This window comes from Neofelis nebulosa, chromosome 9 (genome assembly GCF_028018385.1).
Source record: "Neofelis nebulosa isolate mNeoNeb1 chromosome 9, mNeoNeb1.pri, whole genome shotgun sequence".
Taxonomy (NCBI): Eukaryota; Metazoa; Chordata; class Mammalia; order Carnivora; family Felidae; genus Neofelis; species Neofelis nebulosa.
The window spans coordinates 8345748-8365385 of record NC_080790.1 but is presented as its reverse complement, the minus strand read 5'-3'; the positions used below and the strand labels follow the sequence as shown (position 1 = coordinate 8365385).

General features: G+C 36.7%; 1 protein-coding gene across 5 annotated transcripts in view; it reads left to right on the top strand.

Moving 5' to 3' along the window:
* The window catches only part of ROCK2 (Rho associated coiled-coil containing protein kinase 2), a 135313-nt gene that overhangs the window by 82365 nt on the left and 33310 nt on the right, over positions 1-19638 (top strand). For all 5 annotated transcript variants that reach the window (XM_058682541.1, XM_058682542.1, XM_058682546.1 and 2 more), the window contains exons 5-10: positions 354-614; positions 9563-9707; positions 11562-11700; positions 15537-15628; positions 16418-16577; positions 18517-18577. In XM_058682541.1, coding sequence (XP_058538524.1) covers positions 354-614; positions 9563-9707; positions 11562-11700; positions 15537-15628; positions 16418-16577; positions 18517-18577 — 858 coding nt within the window. The remainder of the gene's footprint in view (positions 1-353; positions 615-9562; positions 9708-11561; positions 11701-15536; positions 15629-16417; positions 16578-18516; positions 18578-19638) is intronic.

Genomic DNA, 19638 nt, shown 5'->3' with positions numbered 1-19638 from the left:
GTGACCTGAGCCCAAGGCGGACGCTTGCCCGACTGAGCCACCCAGGCGCCCCTCTTTTAAAATATTTCTATTTAAATAGATTTTTGTATTCTCTAAGAGGGAAAATGACTCATTTATGTATTTCTTGTCAATAAGCATGAGGAAGATAACCATATAAAAAGTTTTGTCTGATACTTCCTTTTCCATTAAAGATGTCCAAATCTAAAATCAAAGACTTCATAAAATTAAACTCTCTTGGTTGTAAAATAATGTGCCTTTTTCAGCAGTAATGATACTTTTGGGTTTTGTTCCTATTAAGCTTTTGGTTTTCTTTTTTCTAAAAAAATGTTTTTCCTTCCCGTTTTGTTTTCCAGCTCTTTTGTGCTTTTCAAGATGATAAGTACCTGTACATGGTAATGGAGTACATGCCTGGTGGAGATCTTGTAAACCTTATGAGTAACTACGATGTACCTGAAAAGTGGGCCAAATTTTATACTGCTGAAGTCGTTCTTGCTCTGGATGCCATACACTCCATGGGTCTCATTCACAGAGATGTAAAGCCTGACAACATGCTCTTGGATAAACATGGACATCTCAAGTTAGCAGATTTTGGCACATGTATGAAGATGGATGAAGTAAGTAATAAGCAAGTAAAAAAATGCTACTTTAAAAAACAGGTTTTTTTTAATCTTTATTTATTTTTGAGAGAGAGAGAGAGAGAGAGAGAGAGAGAGAGAGAGAGAGCATGAGCTGGGGAGCAGCAGAGAGAGGGGGAGACACAGAATCCGAAGCAGGCTCCAGGCTCTGAGCTGTCAGCACAGAGCCCGACATGGGGCTTGAACTCACGGACCATGAGATTATGACCTGAAACAAAGTCAGACGCTGAACTGACTGAGCCACCAGGCTCCCCCAAAAATGCTACTTTTTAAAAACAAAAATAAAAGAAACTTCAAATCTTTATTTTTTTTGAGCAAAGATAAATTTAGTTTTGCTAACTGTGTAGTGACTGAAACAAAACTTTTTTTAACTGATCATCTTGTTACAGAGTGCTTTATTTATAATTATGTAGCATTGGATTTGGTGAATATAAGAGAAATAAGAATGCAAATAACTTGAGGCATCTTCCTCATAGAATGTTGATAAACAGTTGCTACCAATCGAAACTACTGCATGTGTAAAATGATCCAGGTGAAGAAATAAGACACAAAATATAAATTAAGGTACATGGGTTTTTCCATCACCATTATTATTTCTGTATTTTTCCTTTAAAAAAAAAAAAAGCTAAGGTAAGAAGTTTATGATCCTATCACCTGCTAACCCTGTCTGCGTCAACCACATTGAATAAATTTGTGAGCATCATCTGTTGTGTCCTTTACCTGGTAAACAATTCACATTTTGATCAGTAGATTCAGTAGTGTTAACGTCAGAGCTGATTATGTTGATTTTATTCCTGTTGTAAAATTTATCTTTTTTTCTCTATAAAGTGTACCGTGTAATTCCTGTTCGTTTTTTAGTTTCCCTATTGGATCTTGGGGGGTGACTTACATCCATCAGACTTTCTAAATGTTAATGTAAATGGACAGCAGACTGGGTGCCATCTTCTGTATGGTGTTTATAACCTTCCAGTATGCCTATGTCGCTGTTCATATTTCATAACCAGAATACTTTATCAAAGAAAAAAAGAATATAAAGATACTTGTTTAGAAGTAAGCTGATTTTCCTTCTCTTTGCCTCTTCCTCATGCCACCTGTGTGGCATTCACTCCTATCGATCATACTGCCCCCATCAGCGATCTGTAATGTTCCAAGCTCAGCTCAGATTTTACCTCATTTAGAAAGTCTTCCTTACAATCCTAACCTGATGGATCACTTTCCTAATGTTCTTACTTATTTAGAATTTGTGCTGTGTTTCACAGGCCATTTTCACGTATCTAGGTTTGTACGTCCTGTCTACTCAACTAATACTTAACATTCCTTTCTCTTTTGGTCTTCTTCCTGGATTTTGTCCTTGTGTCCGTGTTCTGCATTCATGAGTCCGTGTTTAATAGATGGAGCATTTGTCCCCAGAGCTCCCTCCTGTGGTATGAAATGGTTAATAGTAAAAATTATCTTCAATGAAAATAAAGTATAAAATAATTTCTAATAGGATGCTAAACCTTTTTATGTCTGTTGTACAAAGTGAGTGATGTTTATGTGTTGAACTTCCATGAATGTATTCTGATTTTAATTAAACCAAAAACTTTTGGGAGGGTGTAGAGAAATAAGTCACGTCACGTGTTTTTAGGGTAGTAAAAATAAAAATGACTAAGGAAAGAGGGGTATATAGAGTGTGAGAGTGTGAGAAACAGGACAGAATATGGTGTTTATAGCATAATCTTACAAGCATGTAAGTGAACACTAAATTTAGCAATTTAAATATCTTAAATTGTCTCTTAATAAGACAAAATAAAATGTGGTTTATGTAATTATGTACTATTTTTTAAGTCAGGTACATATAGCTGAGCTAATTATAATCCTTGGTTCATCGCTTATTGTTGTTAGTAGTCAACAGAAAGGCTTCATCTTGTTTTTAGTTTATAATGTTTTCCCCCTTTCTGTTTCAGTCTTATTCTCTCTTTCCCTGATAAACAACCAGTGTCATGTGTTTACTATAAGTTCTTGCACGCTATTGATATGATGTACATATGTATAAGTGGTATCATGGCACGGATGTCATTTTTTTAAACTTTCTTCGCTCAACACTGTTTTATATCTTTTCTAATACATGTAAATTAGCTCATTGCGTCTTAGTATTCCGTAGGGTCTATCTGTTGGATTCCTAGGCCACATCCATTCCCCTGCCACCAACAGTGCCATGTTGAACCTAGTTAAACTTAGATGTTGAACATCTTTAGGTGTGGCCCATGTGTATTCTGACAAGGGTTTCCTCTAATGCATACCTAGAGGTGGGACTGCTGACTCAGCGGATACGTAAAGTACGAACTACCTGACCTCTGGAATGGCTGTGATTGTTACAGCCCCTGCTGGTAGTGCATTAGCGACCCTGTCTCCGTGGCGTCACTCCCCCTTCCCATTACTCACTCTCTAACTCTTACCAATTCCATGGGTGTAAGGTAGTAGCTTAAAAAAGAAATTGCATTTCTTTCATAACTAATGATAGCAGACTTTTCTTCACGTAATTGCCAGTCGTTTATCTCTTGAATTACTTGTGTGTGTCTTTTGACCCTTTTAAAAGCAACTTGTTGAAGTGAAGAATTCCTTATGTAATCTCGATAGTGATTCCACAGATCTTCCGGTCAGCTACCCGTTTGTGTCTTTCGAACAGAAATTCTTATTTTCCATGTAGTGAAATAGGTATTTTTTAAATATTGAAGTTTAAAAATGTTGTTTGTTTTACCCCAAACTTCCATGCCTCGAGTGATAATAATGATGAGAACAACTATGTATGTTGAAGAACAAAGGAGTTTTTTATTAAAAACTGTAGTACATAGAATTCATAATCTTGTTATTTTAGCTGTTAATGTAAATAGTGCTGTTGCATATTTCAGGTTCATCACTTTATCTGCCTCTGTTTGATTCTCATTATGGCCTCAAAGCTGTTAGAGGTGCTCCTGGCTTCATTCTCTTTCGTCTGCTTGTCTGTGGATGGGATCAGCACCCTGGGGTGTGGGTCAGGTCTGGCCTGTGGCCCGTCTTGTACTAAAAACGGTTTGTCCAATTTTAAAAGATCATTTAAAAAAAAAAAGAGAGAGAGAAGGTAGTAGATAGAGACCCTGTGTGGCCACAAAATCTAAAATATTTACTGGCCCTTTAAAGGAAAGTTTGCCAACCCTTTCCTACAATATTGACCGAAATTCTCAAATTATTTTTTAGCTCTTCTGGCATCATATGAAACAATATGCCATGGATAAATGCAAAAATAAAACACAACTAAAAATTATACAAGGACTAGACTAATTTGTTACTGTCACAGTTCGTTAAGAGTAATGGTATATCTCATTAAGTTCGCTCATTAATAAATTGTGGTTAATACAGGGTTTTTTTGATGCTGTTATTCTTTTTCTCTCTGGAAAAAGTATGTAGATGTACGTGAATGCCCCAGTGTAGTATATTTATATCTAGGTGTATCTCCATGATAGCCGAGAAGTACTGCTGTTGGAATTACTTGCTGTGTTGGGTAAATTGAGTTTCTCCTTTGCTCGTCATTAGGCACTTCATAGCCACTTTACCAACTTTTAAGGCACGTTTTACACTAGTGTTTTAAATTACCTAGCAATAATGTAAAATTATAACCCTGAATATTCTAGTGTATACTATTTGATTAAATTGAGGCTATACTTCTTTAAAAGCTAATTGGCAAATTGTTACTGTTCTTAACCCTTCTAGAAATGACATCAGTTTTTAAAAATGGAGGTGTTTCTACTCGGGTTTCTGAAAAAACCCTATTTTCTGCAAAATTATACATGAAGAAGAACAGGTTTTTGGACGCAGTCAGGACAGACCATTCAAAAGCTATGCAGCTTTGTAACCAGAGCCCAAATAAAAGTAATAATTGGTACCCCAGGAGATAACTGGAATAACAGGCAGCTTTTTGTGCCTTGAGCACGGTGTAGTGCGAACGGAGATGGGCTTCTAAACCAGTTGGGCTGTTTTTAGATAGAACACAAGAAGAAGTAGGACTTTCCGCTAGCCCAAGAAGGTTATGAGGCAGGGGATGTGCCTATTTGAGAAAGGAGCTCCTGGTGCAAGTACTTATTTTTAATTATTAAAATGAAGCAAATAGACTCCTGCCTATGTAGCAGTCAAGCTGAGGCCTTAATGTGTCTGATAATTAAGAACTCCATTTACAAGTTTTCCCACTTTCACAGGAAGCATTTATTGTTATTTTTTAAATGTCTGGTTTTTTCTTTTTCTTTTTTTTTTTTTTTTTTTTTTTTTTTTTTTTTTTTATTATTTTTGGGACAGAGAGAGACAGAGCATGAACGGGGGAGGGGCAGAGAGAGAGGGAGACACAGAATCGGAAACAGGCTCCAGGCTCCGAGCCATCAGCCCAGAGCCTGACGCGGGGCTCGAACTCACAGACCGCGAGATCGTGACCTGGCTGAAGTCGGACGCTTAACCGACTGCGCCACCCAGGTGCCCCTGGTTTTTTTTTTTTTTTTAACGTTTATTTATTATTGAGAGATGGCATGAGCATGGGAAGGGCAGAGAGAGGAGAAGACACAGAATCTGAAGGAGGCTCCAGGCTCTGAGCTGTCAGCACAGAGCTTGATGCGGGCCTCGAACCCACAAACCCAGCAAGATCATGACCTGAGCCGAAGTCAGACGCTCAACCGACTGAGCCACCCAGGCGCCCCATAAATGTCTATTTATTTTTGAGAGAGATAGCATGTGAGTGGGGAAGGGACTGGGAGAGAGAGAGGAAGGCAGAGATTCCCATGTAGGCTCCCTGCTGTCAGCACAGAGCCTGATGCAGGGCCCGAACCCAAGAAACATTAGATCATGACCTGAGCTGAAACCGAGTCAGATGCTCAGTCGACTGAGCCACCCAGGTGCCCCAATATAGGAAGCATTTAAGAATAGTTTCCTGGACCAACGTCATGATTTGTGATGGACTGATTTTGTGTTTTTAGTAAATCTCCCCATTTATGATATTTTATCCATTATAAAACGCCAGATATATTTTAGCAGCCATTTAATCTGATCTATTTAAAGTATTTTTGAGGAAGTTTTTGAAAATACATACCTGTTTTTGTTGCTCTCCTGCTTAGATTTCTGTCATCTACTGAATAAAGTTCAAACTCCTTAGCTTGTCCTATGAAGCTTGCTTCTTTCTTTCTTTCTTTCTTTCTTTCTTTCTTTCTTTCTTTCTTTCTTTCTTTCTTTCTTTCTTTCTTTCTTTCTCTTTAAAAAAAAAATTTTTTTTTTTTACGTTTATTTATTTTTTGAGAGACATAGAGAACAAATTGGGGAGGGGCAGAGAGAGAAGAAGACATAGAATCTGAAGCAGGCTCCGAGCTCCGAGCTGTCAGCACAGAGCCCAACGCGGGGCTTGAACTCAAACTGAGATTATGACCTGAGCCAAAGTCGGACGCTTAACTGATTGAGCCACCCATGCGCCCCATCATACAAAGCTTCTTATGATGACATGATCCCTTCCACTTTTCACCCTCATTCTCTATCATTTGACCTTTTGTACCTTATGGTTCAGGGGTCTTAAGTTACATTTAGTTGTTTTTTATGCCATGAAATCAATAATTTCATGATTCCTGGCCTTCATATATGATGTTGAATACAGTTTACTTGGCGGATTCCTACTCATACCTTGAAACTCCAAAGTTTTCTTATCTTGCAAAAGCTCCTCAGGTTACTCCTATGTCCTTTGGACACACCTCCTTTTTGGAGCATTTTCTTCTTTTTTGGCAGTGTAAGTCGAAGACTTGTCTTGTATTTTCTCTGTCCCAGCTCTGGAATCAGCTGCTTCTCTAAGCTCAGATTTCTTTTATTCAGGAATGGGATTTAGAGGAGCACCTGGGTGGCTCAGTCAGTTGATTAAGTGTCTGACTCTTGGTTTTGGCTCAGGTCACGATCTCGCGGTTCGTGGGTTCGAGCCCCATGTCGGGCTTTCTGCTGGCAGTGCAAACCCTGCTGGCGATTCTCTCGTTCTCCTCTGCTCCTCCTCTACCCCACGCTCTCTGTCTCTCAAAATAAATAAATAAAACTTAACAACGAAAAGAATGGTGTTTAGAAATCAGTATTTGGGCGCTCGATGTGCTTCTTGCCCCTGGAGTGTCATTATTTCTAGGCCTGGTCAGCAGACACGTGTATACCAAATAGACTATGTGCTAATCCACATGCACACACATTCGTATTTCATTCTGTACTTATGGTTCTGTATATATAGGCTGCTAAAAGTTCTGAGTTCATACTGATAATTCTGATTCTTGTCCTACACCGCAGGGTTCATTCGCATCCTCCTCCTTTCTGTTTGATAATTGCTTTTTCAGTCAATGAGAAACCTGGCTCTCATTGTCTACACTATATTTACCTACTTGTTCACCTCTAGGATACACTTAAAATTATTTCAGAATTACCAATTCCTACCTCTGTGACAAACAGATTTATTAATTAGAATGTATTATTTTTTTGTGCAGTTCCTTTTGTGTTTAGCCTTATAGCATATGTTAAAGATACTGTTTTCCAAAGTTACTTAGGTCATTTCTTTTATCCTTACCCCATTTATTGTGGTTATGTTGTTAATTTACAAAACAGGTTCATTTCTTACTATATGTATTCCATTTAGTGTACCTCCCTCACACACATCCTGGTTGATATTAATTGTTTATTTATAGTTTTTAAGATGTGTGAAACATTTCCCTGGTTTTAAGATTAAAACTGTACAATTGCATGCTCAGAGAAGGATCCCTGCCTCCTTACTCCTACTACCCCACTCCCATACTTCCTTCTTTCCACCCTGTTCACTCACCCACCACCCCATAGGTAAACCAGGTCTTTTTAGTTTCTGGTTCGTCCTTCCTGTATTTCTTTAGAATACGTTAAGAGACTTGTCATAAATGTGGATTCTTTACTCATATAATATGAGAACTTCTCCAGGAGATAATTTTAAAATATCTTTCCCAAATGTTTTTTTAAAAAAATTTCAACCTCCAATATGCTGGTCAGAAACTATGGTTGGAATATTTTTCCAAAAGCAGAGTGCTATTAACTCAGTTCTTTAGTCCTGTGAAAGTATTCTGCAAGTGATTATTAAACTTGGTCTCCATCTTACCTTTCCTGTCTTTGTTGTTGTGAAGCTTTACTGTTAGCTGATTGGGACTTCACTGTGTTTCTTGAATGTGCTCTATATGACGTCATTCTTGTTTCTTTACTTTTGCTCTTTTTCTGCCCTAGCCGTCATGTCATGGGCTCTCCTTTCAAGCCTGACTTATCCAAGCCTTTACAGCCTAACTTTATGCCAGTTACGTTTGTATCTTACCCTTTCCTCTCCTTCCTCTAAACCTTTGAATGCTAACTAATTTTTTTTTTTTAAGTGTAATTTCTGGGGCACCTGAGTGATTCGGTTGGGTGGCCAACTTTTGATTTTGGCTGAGGTCATGATCTCACAGTTTGTGGAATTGAGCCCTGCCTCAGGTTCCACCCGGGCTGATAGTGCAGGGCCTACTTGGGATTCTCTCCCTCTTTCTCTCTCTCTCTCAAATAGAAAATGAATGAATGAATGAGTGAATGAATGAATAAATAAATAAATCTCTTAATGTTTCCTCTAGTAGAAGTTTAGGATAGTCCATGATAAAAATTGATTTTATGCTCTGCATTTTGAAGTCAGGTACTGATTTTTTCATCTTTTATCCTAAGTACTGATCCATACAAATTATCACCCTCATAATTTGCCCCATTATTTTCAGAACTTTTATTTTATTTGTATTCAAACTAAAATGGCTTTTATGCTCTATTTGCTATATTCTTGGGAAAGTAAAATGATTGAATTGTTGCTAATATGAGGAATGAAAAGATTGTTTTTGAAATTAATTTCCTATGATTAACATTTTATTGCTATTAAATACACTTACATAAGTCATATTTATAAAATACATGGAACTTCCTTTTCCCAAAGAAAAGTCCTAATACTTAGTATGGGGGAATTTATGTAGCTTCCTTATGAGCAGCGTGGGTGACATACTTTTCACTGGGCAGGTAAAGGAAATGGAGGGCATTTAAATTCATCTATAAAATCTTAGCAAGTTAGGACAGAGCTAAAGGTGAATGAGTATTATTTAGTGTTATATTGTTATACTGATTTAATTTTACAGCCCACACACATATACAAACATACACACATATATGCTACAACACACACACGTACTTGTATTTATGATAGTTCTTATCCTTGTCAAAAAGACATCAGATAGGGAGTATCTTATTACACACCAAAACTAAACACAGATAATGGTGTTTTTATCATTTTGTCAAATAACCTTCATGCCACAGCTCTGTATTTCTAAATATGCAGCTTGGTGGTATAGCTTTCACACTGTTAAGATCTTTTAATTTAAACATTAGATCTATTTCCCCCATTTTTTTTTTTTCTTAATAATAAGAACCATTTTTATCCAGCCTCCAAACTAGGCTCTTTGTAATCTTAAATACTGCCGGTTCCTTTGAAAATACCAAAGCTTCCTAATTCTTTTCTCCAGGTTAGTGCCTTAAGATCGCGTTTTGTACTTCCTTGTAACCGCCCTCCTAACTAATTAGTAGTGTAAGAAAAAGTAACAAAAGGTGTTGATTTGCATGGAATTCCCATGCAGTGTACCACTTTTTACTTTCTTTCATTGATGAAGCCTCCTGTATTTTAGAGTTGAAAAGTTACCCTTGATTTCCCGTAATCCTGACACTTCTAAGCATTTCATGATACATTTACCTCCTGTCCTCCTAAGCTATATCAGCAATGAAGCTCTATTGGTAGCAATTTGTAGCCACTATGTATATAATATTAAATGAGTTAGTTGCATTTATGTGTCTATGGTTTTACATACAACTGTTTTTCTTGGTCTCTGCTCTCTACCCAGACAGGCATGGTGCATTGTGATACAGCAGTTGGAACACCTGATTATATTTCACCCGAGGTTCTCAAATCACAAGGGGGTGATGGTTACTATGGGCGAGAATGTGATTGGTGGTCTGTGGGTGTTTTCCTTTTTGAGATGCTGGTGGGTAAGTAAATATTTTAACTTCTGTTTTTAAAAATCCACCTGATACCACTTTAGTTTTAAGTGAAGAATTTGAAAATATGAGGAAATTAATTGTGTGCTGTGGAAAGAAGTGGAATTTTTAAAAACGTGGAATTAGTTTTATCAGTTATGACAGGTTGTGATTGGAAAATTAAGACCAAGCCTTGTACTGACACAGTGATTTAGTGGATTATAAAAGGAATTAAAAGTATACTGCTGGAAATAATCTTTCAGTAGACCTTTTTGTATGAAGACAGTGTTAGAATAAGAAGCAAGTATACAGCTGCAGTGGGCCTCCAGTCCCAGATTTTCTTGACCAAGTATTTGTTGTAAATATTTTAAATGTAAAGCTGTTAATATTTGTTTCAGTAATAATAGAGGATTAAAAGTACTCTTTAGTTTATGTAATTATGTTACCTAATTGATTCTTGTCAACTGTGTTTCTTCTGTTGTATTTATCTATGGTTAGTAAATCTAGTAAAATCATTAATAGTTACTGACCAATTTGACTATCAAGATAAAAATATTTTATAATAATATTTCATTCTCAGAAAACTCAGAGGCATATTTAATAATTTCTTTCACTGTGACCAAATCAAAATTTGAAAGGCTCATGTATTCCAAAACTTTTTTTATATCATCACTTTCATTCTTAAGATTTCTGATTCCAAAGTACTGGGGTCACAAAAATATCTTGTGGCTAAGGAAGCCAGTGACTGAATCATCTGGCTTGGGGATGAGGGCAGATATAGCTAAATCTACATTCTGGGGCAAGTGTGATAAGGCTGATAACATTATATGAAATAACTTCAGAGTTGAAAATATATTTTTAGAAATTGAAGAATTTATTTTCTAGAGGATGTCCCTAAAAAAATTGATAGCGGAAAATCTGTGAAATCTGTGGGATAGTTGAGTATGATTATTACTGAAAAAAAAAAAAAAAAGAGAATATTTTGGTAAGTCTCAAATTTAAATAATAATTAGCCATGGACCATTTTTGTGGTATAAGTTGCCTTCTCTTGGTGACCATCTTGTGTATGTAGTACTGATCTTGCTATGCTTAAACTCATGTCATTGTATGACCTACATTGTTTTGGGCCTTTGTTATTGAAGTGCATCCCTTTATTTATTTATTATTATTATTTTTTTAATGTTCATTTATTATTGAGAGACAGGGAGAGAGACAGCATAAGCATGGGAGGGGCAGAGACAGGAGAAGACACAGAATCCGAAGCAGGCTCCAGGCTCTGAGCTGTCAGCACAGAGCCTGATGCGGGGCTCGAACTCACCAACTGTGAGATCATGACCTGAGCCGAAGTCGATGCTCAACTGACTGAGCCACCCAGCCGCCCCTCCATTGCTTTATATGCAGAGTGTGTTCCCTGGTAGCTGTCCATTCTCCCCACCTCTGGCCCAAACTGATGATACATTAGGTGTATTTTGTGATCTTTTGAAAGTAGAATATATTCTAAGATTTGCCTGAAGTCTTCTAGGGATTTAGAAAATAATGTACTTTGGAGGAACTCACATGACACCTTTGAAGGGACCATTTAAATTCCTGCTGTTGTTTTCAACTCTGAGAGTTGAATTTAATGAGTTTGAATGACACTGATTTACAGTATTCTGAGCCTACTCTGGTGCCTGCCTGCTCAGGTTAGTTAGCACTGGACTTCATTTAAAGGACTCTATTGCAGTTAAAAATGGCCCTAGAAAAATCTTGAATTCATTTGTCCTTCCATGCACTTGACAAATTTAAAGTTAACATATTTAAATATTATGAAAAGTGTTTAATTTGCATTCTCTGTTACACTCCGTGTCTTCTTTCTTGGAATTTTAGGGGATACTCCATTTTATGCAGATTCACTTGTAGGAACATATAGCAAAATTATGGATCATAAAAACTCACTGTGTTTCCCAGAAGATGCAGAAATTTCTAAACATGCGAAGAATCTCATCTGTGCCTTCTTAACAGATAGGTAATATACATTGAATTTCTTTGTAGAGAGCCCTTAACTTCTAAATTCGTAGAAACGGAAGCATAGCTAACTCTTATTTGCATACGGAATGTCGTTCCCTTTATCCAAATTGCACTTAATTCTGGGTGAGGCTTTTCCTACTGCTAGGCCTGGTGTTCGGTTACTCTCGTCGTTATGTGTGCGCAATCCCACTGAAATCTTAACTCTGACCTTAACCTTCGTGTCTAAGAAGAGAAAAATAGAACTTGGTAAGATAATGTATTTGAAAGAAATAAGGCTTATGTTATTCACATTTTATCCTTAAAAGTAATTAAGCCATAGGACTCTTATTTGTACATCTTTTGAGAGAAGAGTGTTTTGTGCAGACACATACTTGACTGGTTATAATCTCAAAAGCTTTTTGTATTTGACTTGGGAGTGCCCCCTTCCCAGCCCTTTTATATTTGCATTTGAATATGAGTAAGTCTGCCTGGGAAATTCGATATTTTTTTAAAACAAAATGGGTGAACAGTGTTGTGAAAACCTGCCTCAAAAAGAGAAGATAGAAACTCTTTGCAGTTTCTTCCTTGGCCTTTCTATTTAATTCTTTTAGATTTGTGGTAAGAGTCATTCTATCAAAGGGCAACATTTATAACCGGTGTGTGCACTGCAGTCCAAACTTGACACACTAGCATTATGATCTTAAGGAAATTATTTTACTTTGGGGGGAAATAATTTTACTTACCCATAAATGATGGGGTCAGATTCAATCAACGATAGCTGAGGGCATTTCGAGCTCAAAAGTGCTGTGATTTCTCAGCAAACCATATTGATTGTTAGCCAGTTGCTGTTACAAGGAGTCCTGCAGTGACTGTCCTCATGTGTTCATATCTTTGCATGTATTCTGGAGGATAAGATCTTAAAGGTAGAATTCTAGGATACACACTTTAAAATGAGTTGATGTTGCAGTCCCTATCAAAATAACACCAGCATTCTTCACAGAGCTAGAACAAACAATTCTAAAATTTGTATGGAACCAGAAAAGACCCCGAATAGCTAAAGCAATCTTGAAAAAGAAAACCAAAGCTGGAGGCATCACAATTCCCGACTTCAAGCTATATTACAAAGCTGTAATCATCAAAACAGTATGGTACTGGCACAAAAACAGACACTCAGATCAATGGAACAGAATAGAGAACCCAGAAATGGACCCACAAACATATGGCCTGCTAATCTTTGACAAAGCAGGAAAGATCCAATAGAATAAAGACAGTCTCTTCAGCAAATGGTGGTGGGAAAACTGGACAGCAACATGCAGAGAAATGAACCTGGACCACTTTCTTACACCATATACAAAAATAAACTCAAAATGGATGAAAGACCTCAATGTTAGAAGCCATCAAAATCCTCAAGGAGAAAGCAGGGAAAAACCTCTTCGGCTTCAGCCACAGCAACTTCTTACTCAGTATGTCTCCGGAGACAAGGGAAGCAAAAGCAAAAATGAACTATTAGGACCATCAAAATAAAAAGCTTTTGCACAAGGAAGGAAACAATTAGCAAAACTAAAAGGCAATTGACAGAATGGGAGAAGATATTTGCAAATCATATATCAGCTGAAGGGTTATTACTCAAAATCTATAAAGAACTTTCAAACTCAACACCCAAAAAAACAAATAATCCAGTGAAGAAATGGGCAAAAGACATGAATAGACACCTCTCCAAAGAAGACATCCAGATGGCCAACCAACACATGAAAAAATGCTCCACATCACTCATCGTCAGGGAAATACAAATTGAAACCACAATGAGATACCACCTCACACCTGTCAGAATGGCTAACAACTCAGGCAACAACAGATGTTGGCGAGGATGTGGAGAGAGAGGATCTCTTTTGCACTGCTGGTGGGAATGCAAATTGGTGCAGCCATTCTGGAAAACAGTATGGAGGTTCCTCAAAAAATTAAAAATAGAACTGCCCTACAACCCAGCAATTGCACTACTGGGTATCTATCCAGGGAATACAGGTGTGCTGTTTCAAAGGGGCACATGCACCCCAATGTTTGTAGCAGCACGATCAACAATAGCCAAAGGATGGAAAGAGCCCAAATGTCCATCGATGGGATGAATGGATCAAGAAGGTGTGGTCCGTATATACAATGGAGTATGACTCGGTAATCAAAGAGGATGAAATCTTGCCATTTGCAACTACGTGGATGGAACTAGAGGGTATTATGCTAAGCAAAATTAGAGAAAGACAAATATCATATGACTTCCCTCATAATGAAGAATTTAAGATACAAAACTGATGAACATAAGGGAAGGGACAAAAATAATATAAAAACAGGGAGGGGGACAAAACATAAGAGACTCTTAAATATAGGGAACAGAGGGTTGCTGGAGGGATTGTGAGGGGAGATGGGCTAAATGGGAAAGGGACATTAAGGAATCTACTCCTCCTGAAATCATTGTTGTACTATATGCTAACTAACTTGGATGGTAATTAAAAAATTAATTAAAATGAGTTGATGTTGCAAAATTGACACCCAGAGAAGTCACATCAGGGTGTATATCCGTTGATTATAGTTACTTCTTCATTCTCATCAAACTGAATATCATGATTTTTTTTCCATCTGAAGCATTGTTAGTTTTTCTCATTAGAGAGGTTAATCATTTTAATATGTTTATCAATTACAAGATTTGTTAATATCTGATACCAATCCATGCTGATAAACTCAGAACAGATCCTATATAGTGTTTGATTTGGGACTAGATGGGTTGATGAGGATGACCATAATTTGTGCTGAAAGGTATAATATAAAACAGGATATATAGCACATGTTAATGAAAGGAGTACCATTCATGAGAAATTTGCCTAAACAATTTATTGCGGGGTGGTGGTGCAGTCCAAGGAATGATTGTAATGGAGAAAAGATATTTTCTTTTCAATTTCTTTTCCATTATTGAAAAGAATTTAATGCCCTCATTGTGCTAGCAGTACTTCCCTCTAAAGTTTACAGGTTTTTTTTTGTTTCTATTAAACATAGCTCCAGGGGCGCATATATATATATATATATATATATATATATATATATATATATATATATAAAATATATAAAAGATGCTTTTTATGTCCATACAATTTTCATTGAAGACTCAAAAGGTCAAAGAATGAAATTGTTCATCAGAGTTAATACTGATAGCTTCTAGCAATGTGTGAATTCTTTTTAAGAGATTTTTAAAATAGCATTTTTATTAGAGAGGCTTTGAATAACTCTTCTGTATCAAAGTTAGACCTGTGTTCATTTTCCATCATGAAGTTGGTCATGCAGTTTTGGCCCATGCAGATGAATATTTTTACTTGAAAGCCTCATGTGTACTTTTGTTTGATACAAACTACAGAGGGAAATACATTTCCTTTTCCATGGCATTTACTATACAGTCCTTTTAATCTAGAGAGATCATATATTGTAAAATTGGCATTGCTTTTTTTTGAAAAACATTTAACTTTTGATAAAGATATCTCGGGGCGCCTGGGTGGCTCAGTCGGTTAAGCGGCCGACTTCGGCTCGGGTCATGGTCTTGCAGTCCGAGAGTTCGAGCCCTGCGTCGGGCTCTGTGCTGACAGCTCAGAGCCTGGAGACTGTTTCGGATTCTGTGTCTCCCTCTCTCTGACCCTCTCCTTTTCATGCTCTGTCTCTCCCTGTCTCAAAAATAAATAAAATGTTAAAAAAAATTTTTTTTAAAGATATCTCAAAGTCATTTGTGATCCTTATTTTGATCCTTGTCAAGATAAGAGTTATTTTTTTTTGTTTTTTTCATAATCTTTTTATAATACAGTCTTAACTTCTATTGTTTAGGGAGGTACGACTTGGGAGAAATGGGGTAGAAGAAATCAAACAACATCCTTTCTTTAAGAATGATCAGTGGAATTGGGATAACATAAGAGAGAGTAAGTCAGTAACTTTAAATATTTCCATTCCATCACATTTGAAATCTCAAAAATTGATTCCTCTTTTGAATTAATAAGCATGTTTGATATTCTTAATGATACTACTTTTAAATTGGGCGGTTTCATTTCAAATTTGTTCTGTGGCAATATTCATAACTAAATTAATGTTCCTCAATATCTTAAACTAATTTGTATTTATTAGCAATATTTCTTAATACTTTTATAATAGATTTCTTAATTTGGCACATTTTTTATAAATCCAAATAACTTTCAGAATCAGGGAAATAGCCTTGAATTTGAATGAGTTTGAATTAATAAATCACTATGTGGAGACAATACTTTGATGAATACTAGAATAAGCATAGTAATTCATTCTAACTTTATATATATTTGACATTAATTCATTTTAAGAGTAGGGAATATTTTACTTACAGAGTATAAAAAGCCGAAGACTGAAGAATGTATGTGCAGTTACTGCTGCTTTCACTTTTAGTACCTATAATAATACCATATTCCTCTCCTTGTTTAGTAGATTTATCTATAGATAAAGCTGATCCGATATAGTAATAAAAGTTAATAAGGTTTTTATTTTTTGAAATGATAAAATGTAAACCATGTTACCAAAATTTTCTATGGTAAATCATAATGTTATTGATTAGTTATATATTATTAATATGTCATGTGCTGGTATCACACAATCACATATTGTAATTGATATAAAACAAAATCTGGATGGCTAGTGTATATTTGGATTATGCATAAAACAATTCATTTCTTTTCTTCTAACAGCGGCAGCTCCTGTAGTACCTGAACTCAGCAGTGACATAGACAGCAGCAACTTTGATGACATCGAAGATGATAAAGGAGATGTAGAAACCTTCCCAATTCCTAAAGCTTTTGTGGGAAATCAGCTGCCTTTTATAGGATTTACCTACTATAGAGAAAATTTGTATGTGATTTGTTTGTTGCATTTTTATTGCTTTCAAGACTGTGCTATAAGAGTTGTCTTACTGTGATACTCTGGACTATAGAAGATAAAGTGTTCATTTGTTTTAAACTGCTGAGTTTCTCAAAAGGACTATCAAAAGTTACTTTTCATTTAATTCCATTATTTCTGAATGTTGTATTCAGTTACAAATGAATGCAAGGCACTGTTCTGTATTCTTTGGGGGATACAGAGTAAGACCAAATACGTACTTTTGAAGGAACTTACAACTAATGACGGATATAAGAGAATAATATAGTCGTAATGAAGGGTAGAATGTGATATTTGCCTTATGAAAGGTGCTGGGCCACCTGGGTGGCTCAGTCGGTTCAGCGTCTGACTTGGCTCAGGTCATGATTTCATAGTTTGTGAGTTCGAGCCCAGTCAGGCTTGCTGCTGTCACACAGAGCCAGCTTCGGATCTTCTGTTCCCTGCCCCCGCCGTGCCTGCTGCTCCCCTGCTCTCTCTCCCTCTCTCTCATAAATAAATCTTGGGGCACCTGGGTTGCTCAGTCAGTTGAGCATCCAGCTTCAGCTCAGGCCATGATCTCACAGTTTGTGCGTTTGAGCCCTTCATCGGGCTCTCTGCTGTCAGCACAGAACCTGCTTCACTTCAAATCCTCTGTACCCCTTTCTCTCTCTGCCCCTCCCCAGCTCACGCTCTCTCTTTCTCTCTCTCAAAAACAAACAAACAAAAAAACGTTAAAAAATACCTACATTTTAAAAAGGAAAAAAAGAAAGGCACCAAAATATCTGAGGTGGTTCTGAAGAAAAATAAAAGGCACATCTTTGGGGTGAGGGTATGAAGTCAGGTAAGACCTCAGGGAAGGGGTGGCTTTTGTAAAAACAAGAAAGGGTTTTGAGTGGCCGAGATGTGGGGAGGTTAGGTGACAGCTGTGGGCAGGTGAACCATGGAAGCCAAAGTGTGGCCTGTTAGCACGCGTTGGGACAGAGTAGTGTGGTCCTAGGGCTCAAACACAAGGTGCTTATTGCTGTATTTTGATCATTTGGGAGACCTAATGAGATTGCGAGTGTTTTGCCTACAATCTCTCCATGTAGCACAGAGCCTGGCACAAGACCAGTAAGTACTGATTGACTGCAGTGAGTATTGGGTGTAAAGATTAAAAACTGTTGGAGTTAAGCAGCAGGTGATTATTGTGTGCTATACTGAGGGACTTTTGACTTTGACACGTAGCGAGGCATTAAAGACATTGGAGAAACATATTTGAGAAACTTGGTACTTCCATGTATGGAATGGTAGGGGGGACCAACCATTATGGTTTGCCCAGGACCGAGGGGCTTCCTGGGATGTGGCCAGGGACTTTCATGCTGAAACTGAGAAAATTCTAGGTAGACCAGGATGAGTTGGACACCCTGCCAACGGTAGTACTCGAAAAACTCTTGTCATGCTCACTGAGATGAGGATATGAGTGCCTGGAGAAACCCAAGCATATTTATAGGCAGTGAGGAAGGACCCAGTTAAAGTGAGATACTGATATTTAAATAGAAGTGATGACTTATGTATTAAGACCTGGGAATCAAGAGATGTTACCTTTGAAAAGGAGGAGAGGGGTCTCTTTTCTAGAAGATTTCTAGATAAGATAGTTCTAGGAACTCAAAATGAGATGAAGAGGGGGAAGGTATAGGCCATATAGTGACTCCAGTCTCAACAATATTAAAGACTAGAACATCAGATAAGAGTGGGGGGCAGAACAAGTGCAGCATTTTAAATTATCGAGAATGATATAAATGTCTAAAGGGGAAAACAGTGCTTCATTTAAAATATGTTGAAGTAAAAAAGAGAAATCTTTGTGATTGGAGTTTAATTCTGAGAATAATTTGGGGGTATTAGAAAATGGATTAAAATGACATGCAAAGAATTTATCTCCTGCCTTTCCCTCTAGGTTATTAAGTGACTCTCCACCTTGCAGAGAAAATGATTCAATACAGTCAAGGAAAAATGAAGTATGTATAAATTTTCACTATTTAGTCACATGTTCGACTAATTTAGTAATATCCATGTGTTTAAAAAGTTCATTTGATGCTACTTTTTGAACCATTTTCTGGTGTTCTTTGTTGTGATACAGTTCACAAAACATTGAGATGATGGATTTATTTGACAGGTAGTATTGTGGAAGATAGGCGGCTAGTAAAAAGATGAATTAAACATAGCTTTTAGGCATAGTTTTAATAGCAAAAAAGTGATAGGTTTATAAACATCTACAATCTCAGAAAATTTTATAATCTTAGTACTCTAAAAGAATACAGATAATAAGCTCTAAGGGTACAGAAGTTGTGGAGAAATTAATATTTTGAGTGGGAATGAATTCAAACAAAGGTTAATTTTATCAAACTAACAATATTTTGCGGCCTCTATAATTTGTAACCATACACAAAAGTAAATTGTGCTCACACATACACGTTAATGAGGATGCTAACATTTTCTCCTTAAAATTTATAGAAAGTAAAAAGATTGGTTAGATAATTTTGGCCTGATTTATTTTAGGAATTTTATAAAGCATGCATACATTTTAAATTTCTTTTTTGTTTTGTTTTAAATAGGAAAGCCAAGAGGTATGTTGATGTCACTTATGTTGAAAAACTGAGAAAAACACATCCCTCTGACAATGTTTTGATAGAGCCATTTTCCACCTAGCATTTGGAGTGCTACATCTACTTAAGAGAGAAGTTCCCAGCCTTGTTTCTACCAAGTATTTCTTTTATTATTGCCCCTATGGATTTATTGTTTAAGTATCTGTTATGTAATTTTCTTGTTTTTATTTATTAAGGGTATACAACTGATAGTAAGAATTTTGAATGAACAAGTGAAAACAAGCGTGATCAAATTATACTAATGTAATAATAGCCAAAAGTAGTTAAACAGGACTTGTTCATTGGCCTGTGTGTTCTTATTAGGGAAAAATGATAGTTTTGCTTAAGATGTATAAAATATTTAAGAAACCATGAGTTTCTTAAAGAAACCTAATCAGTAGAGAGAATATTGGCCTTGGAATCTAATAGACTTG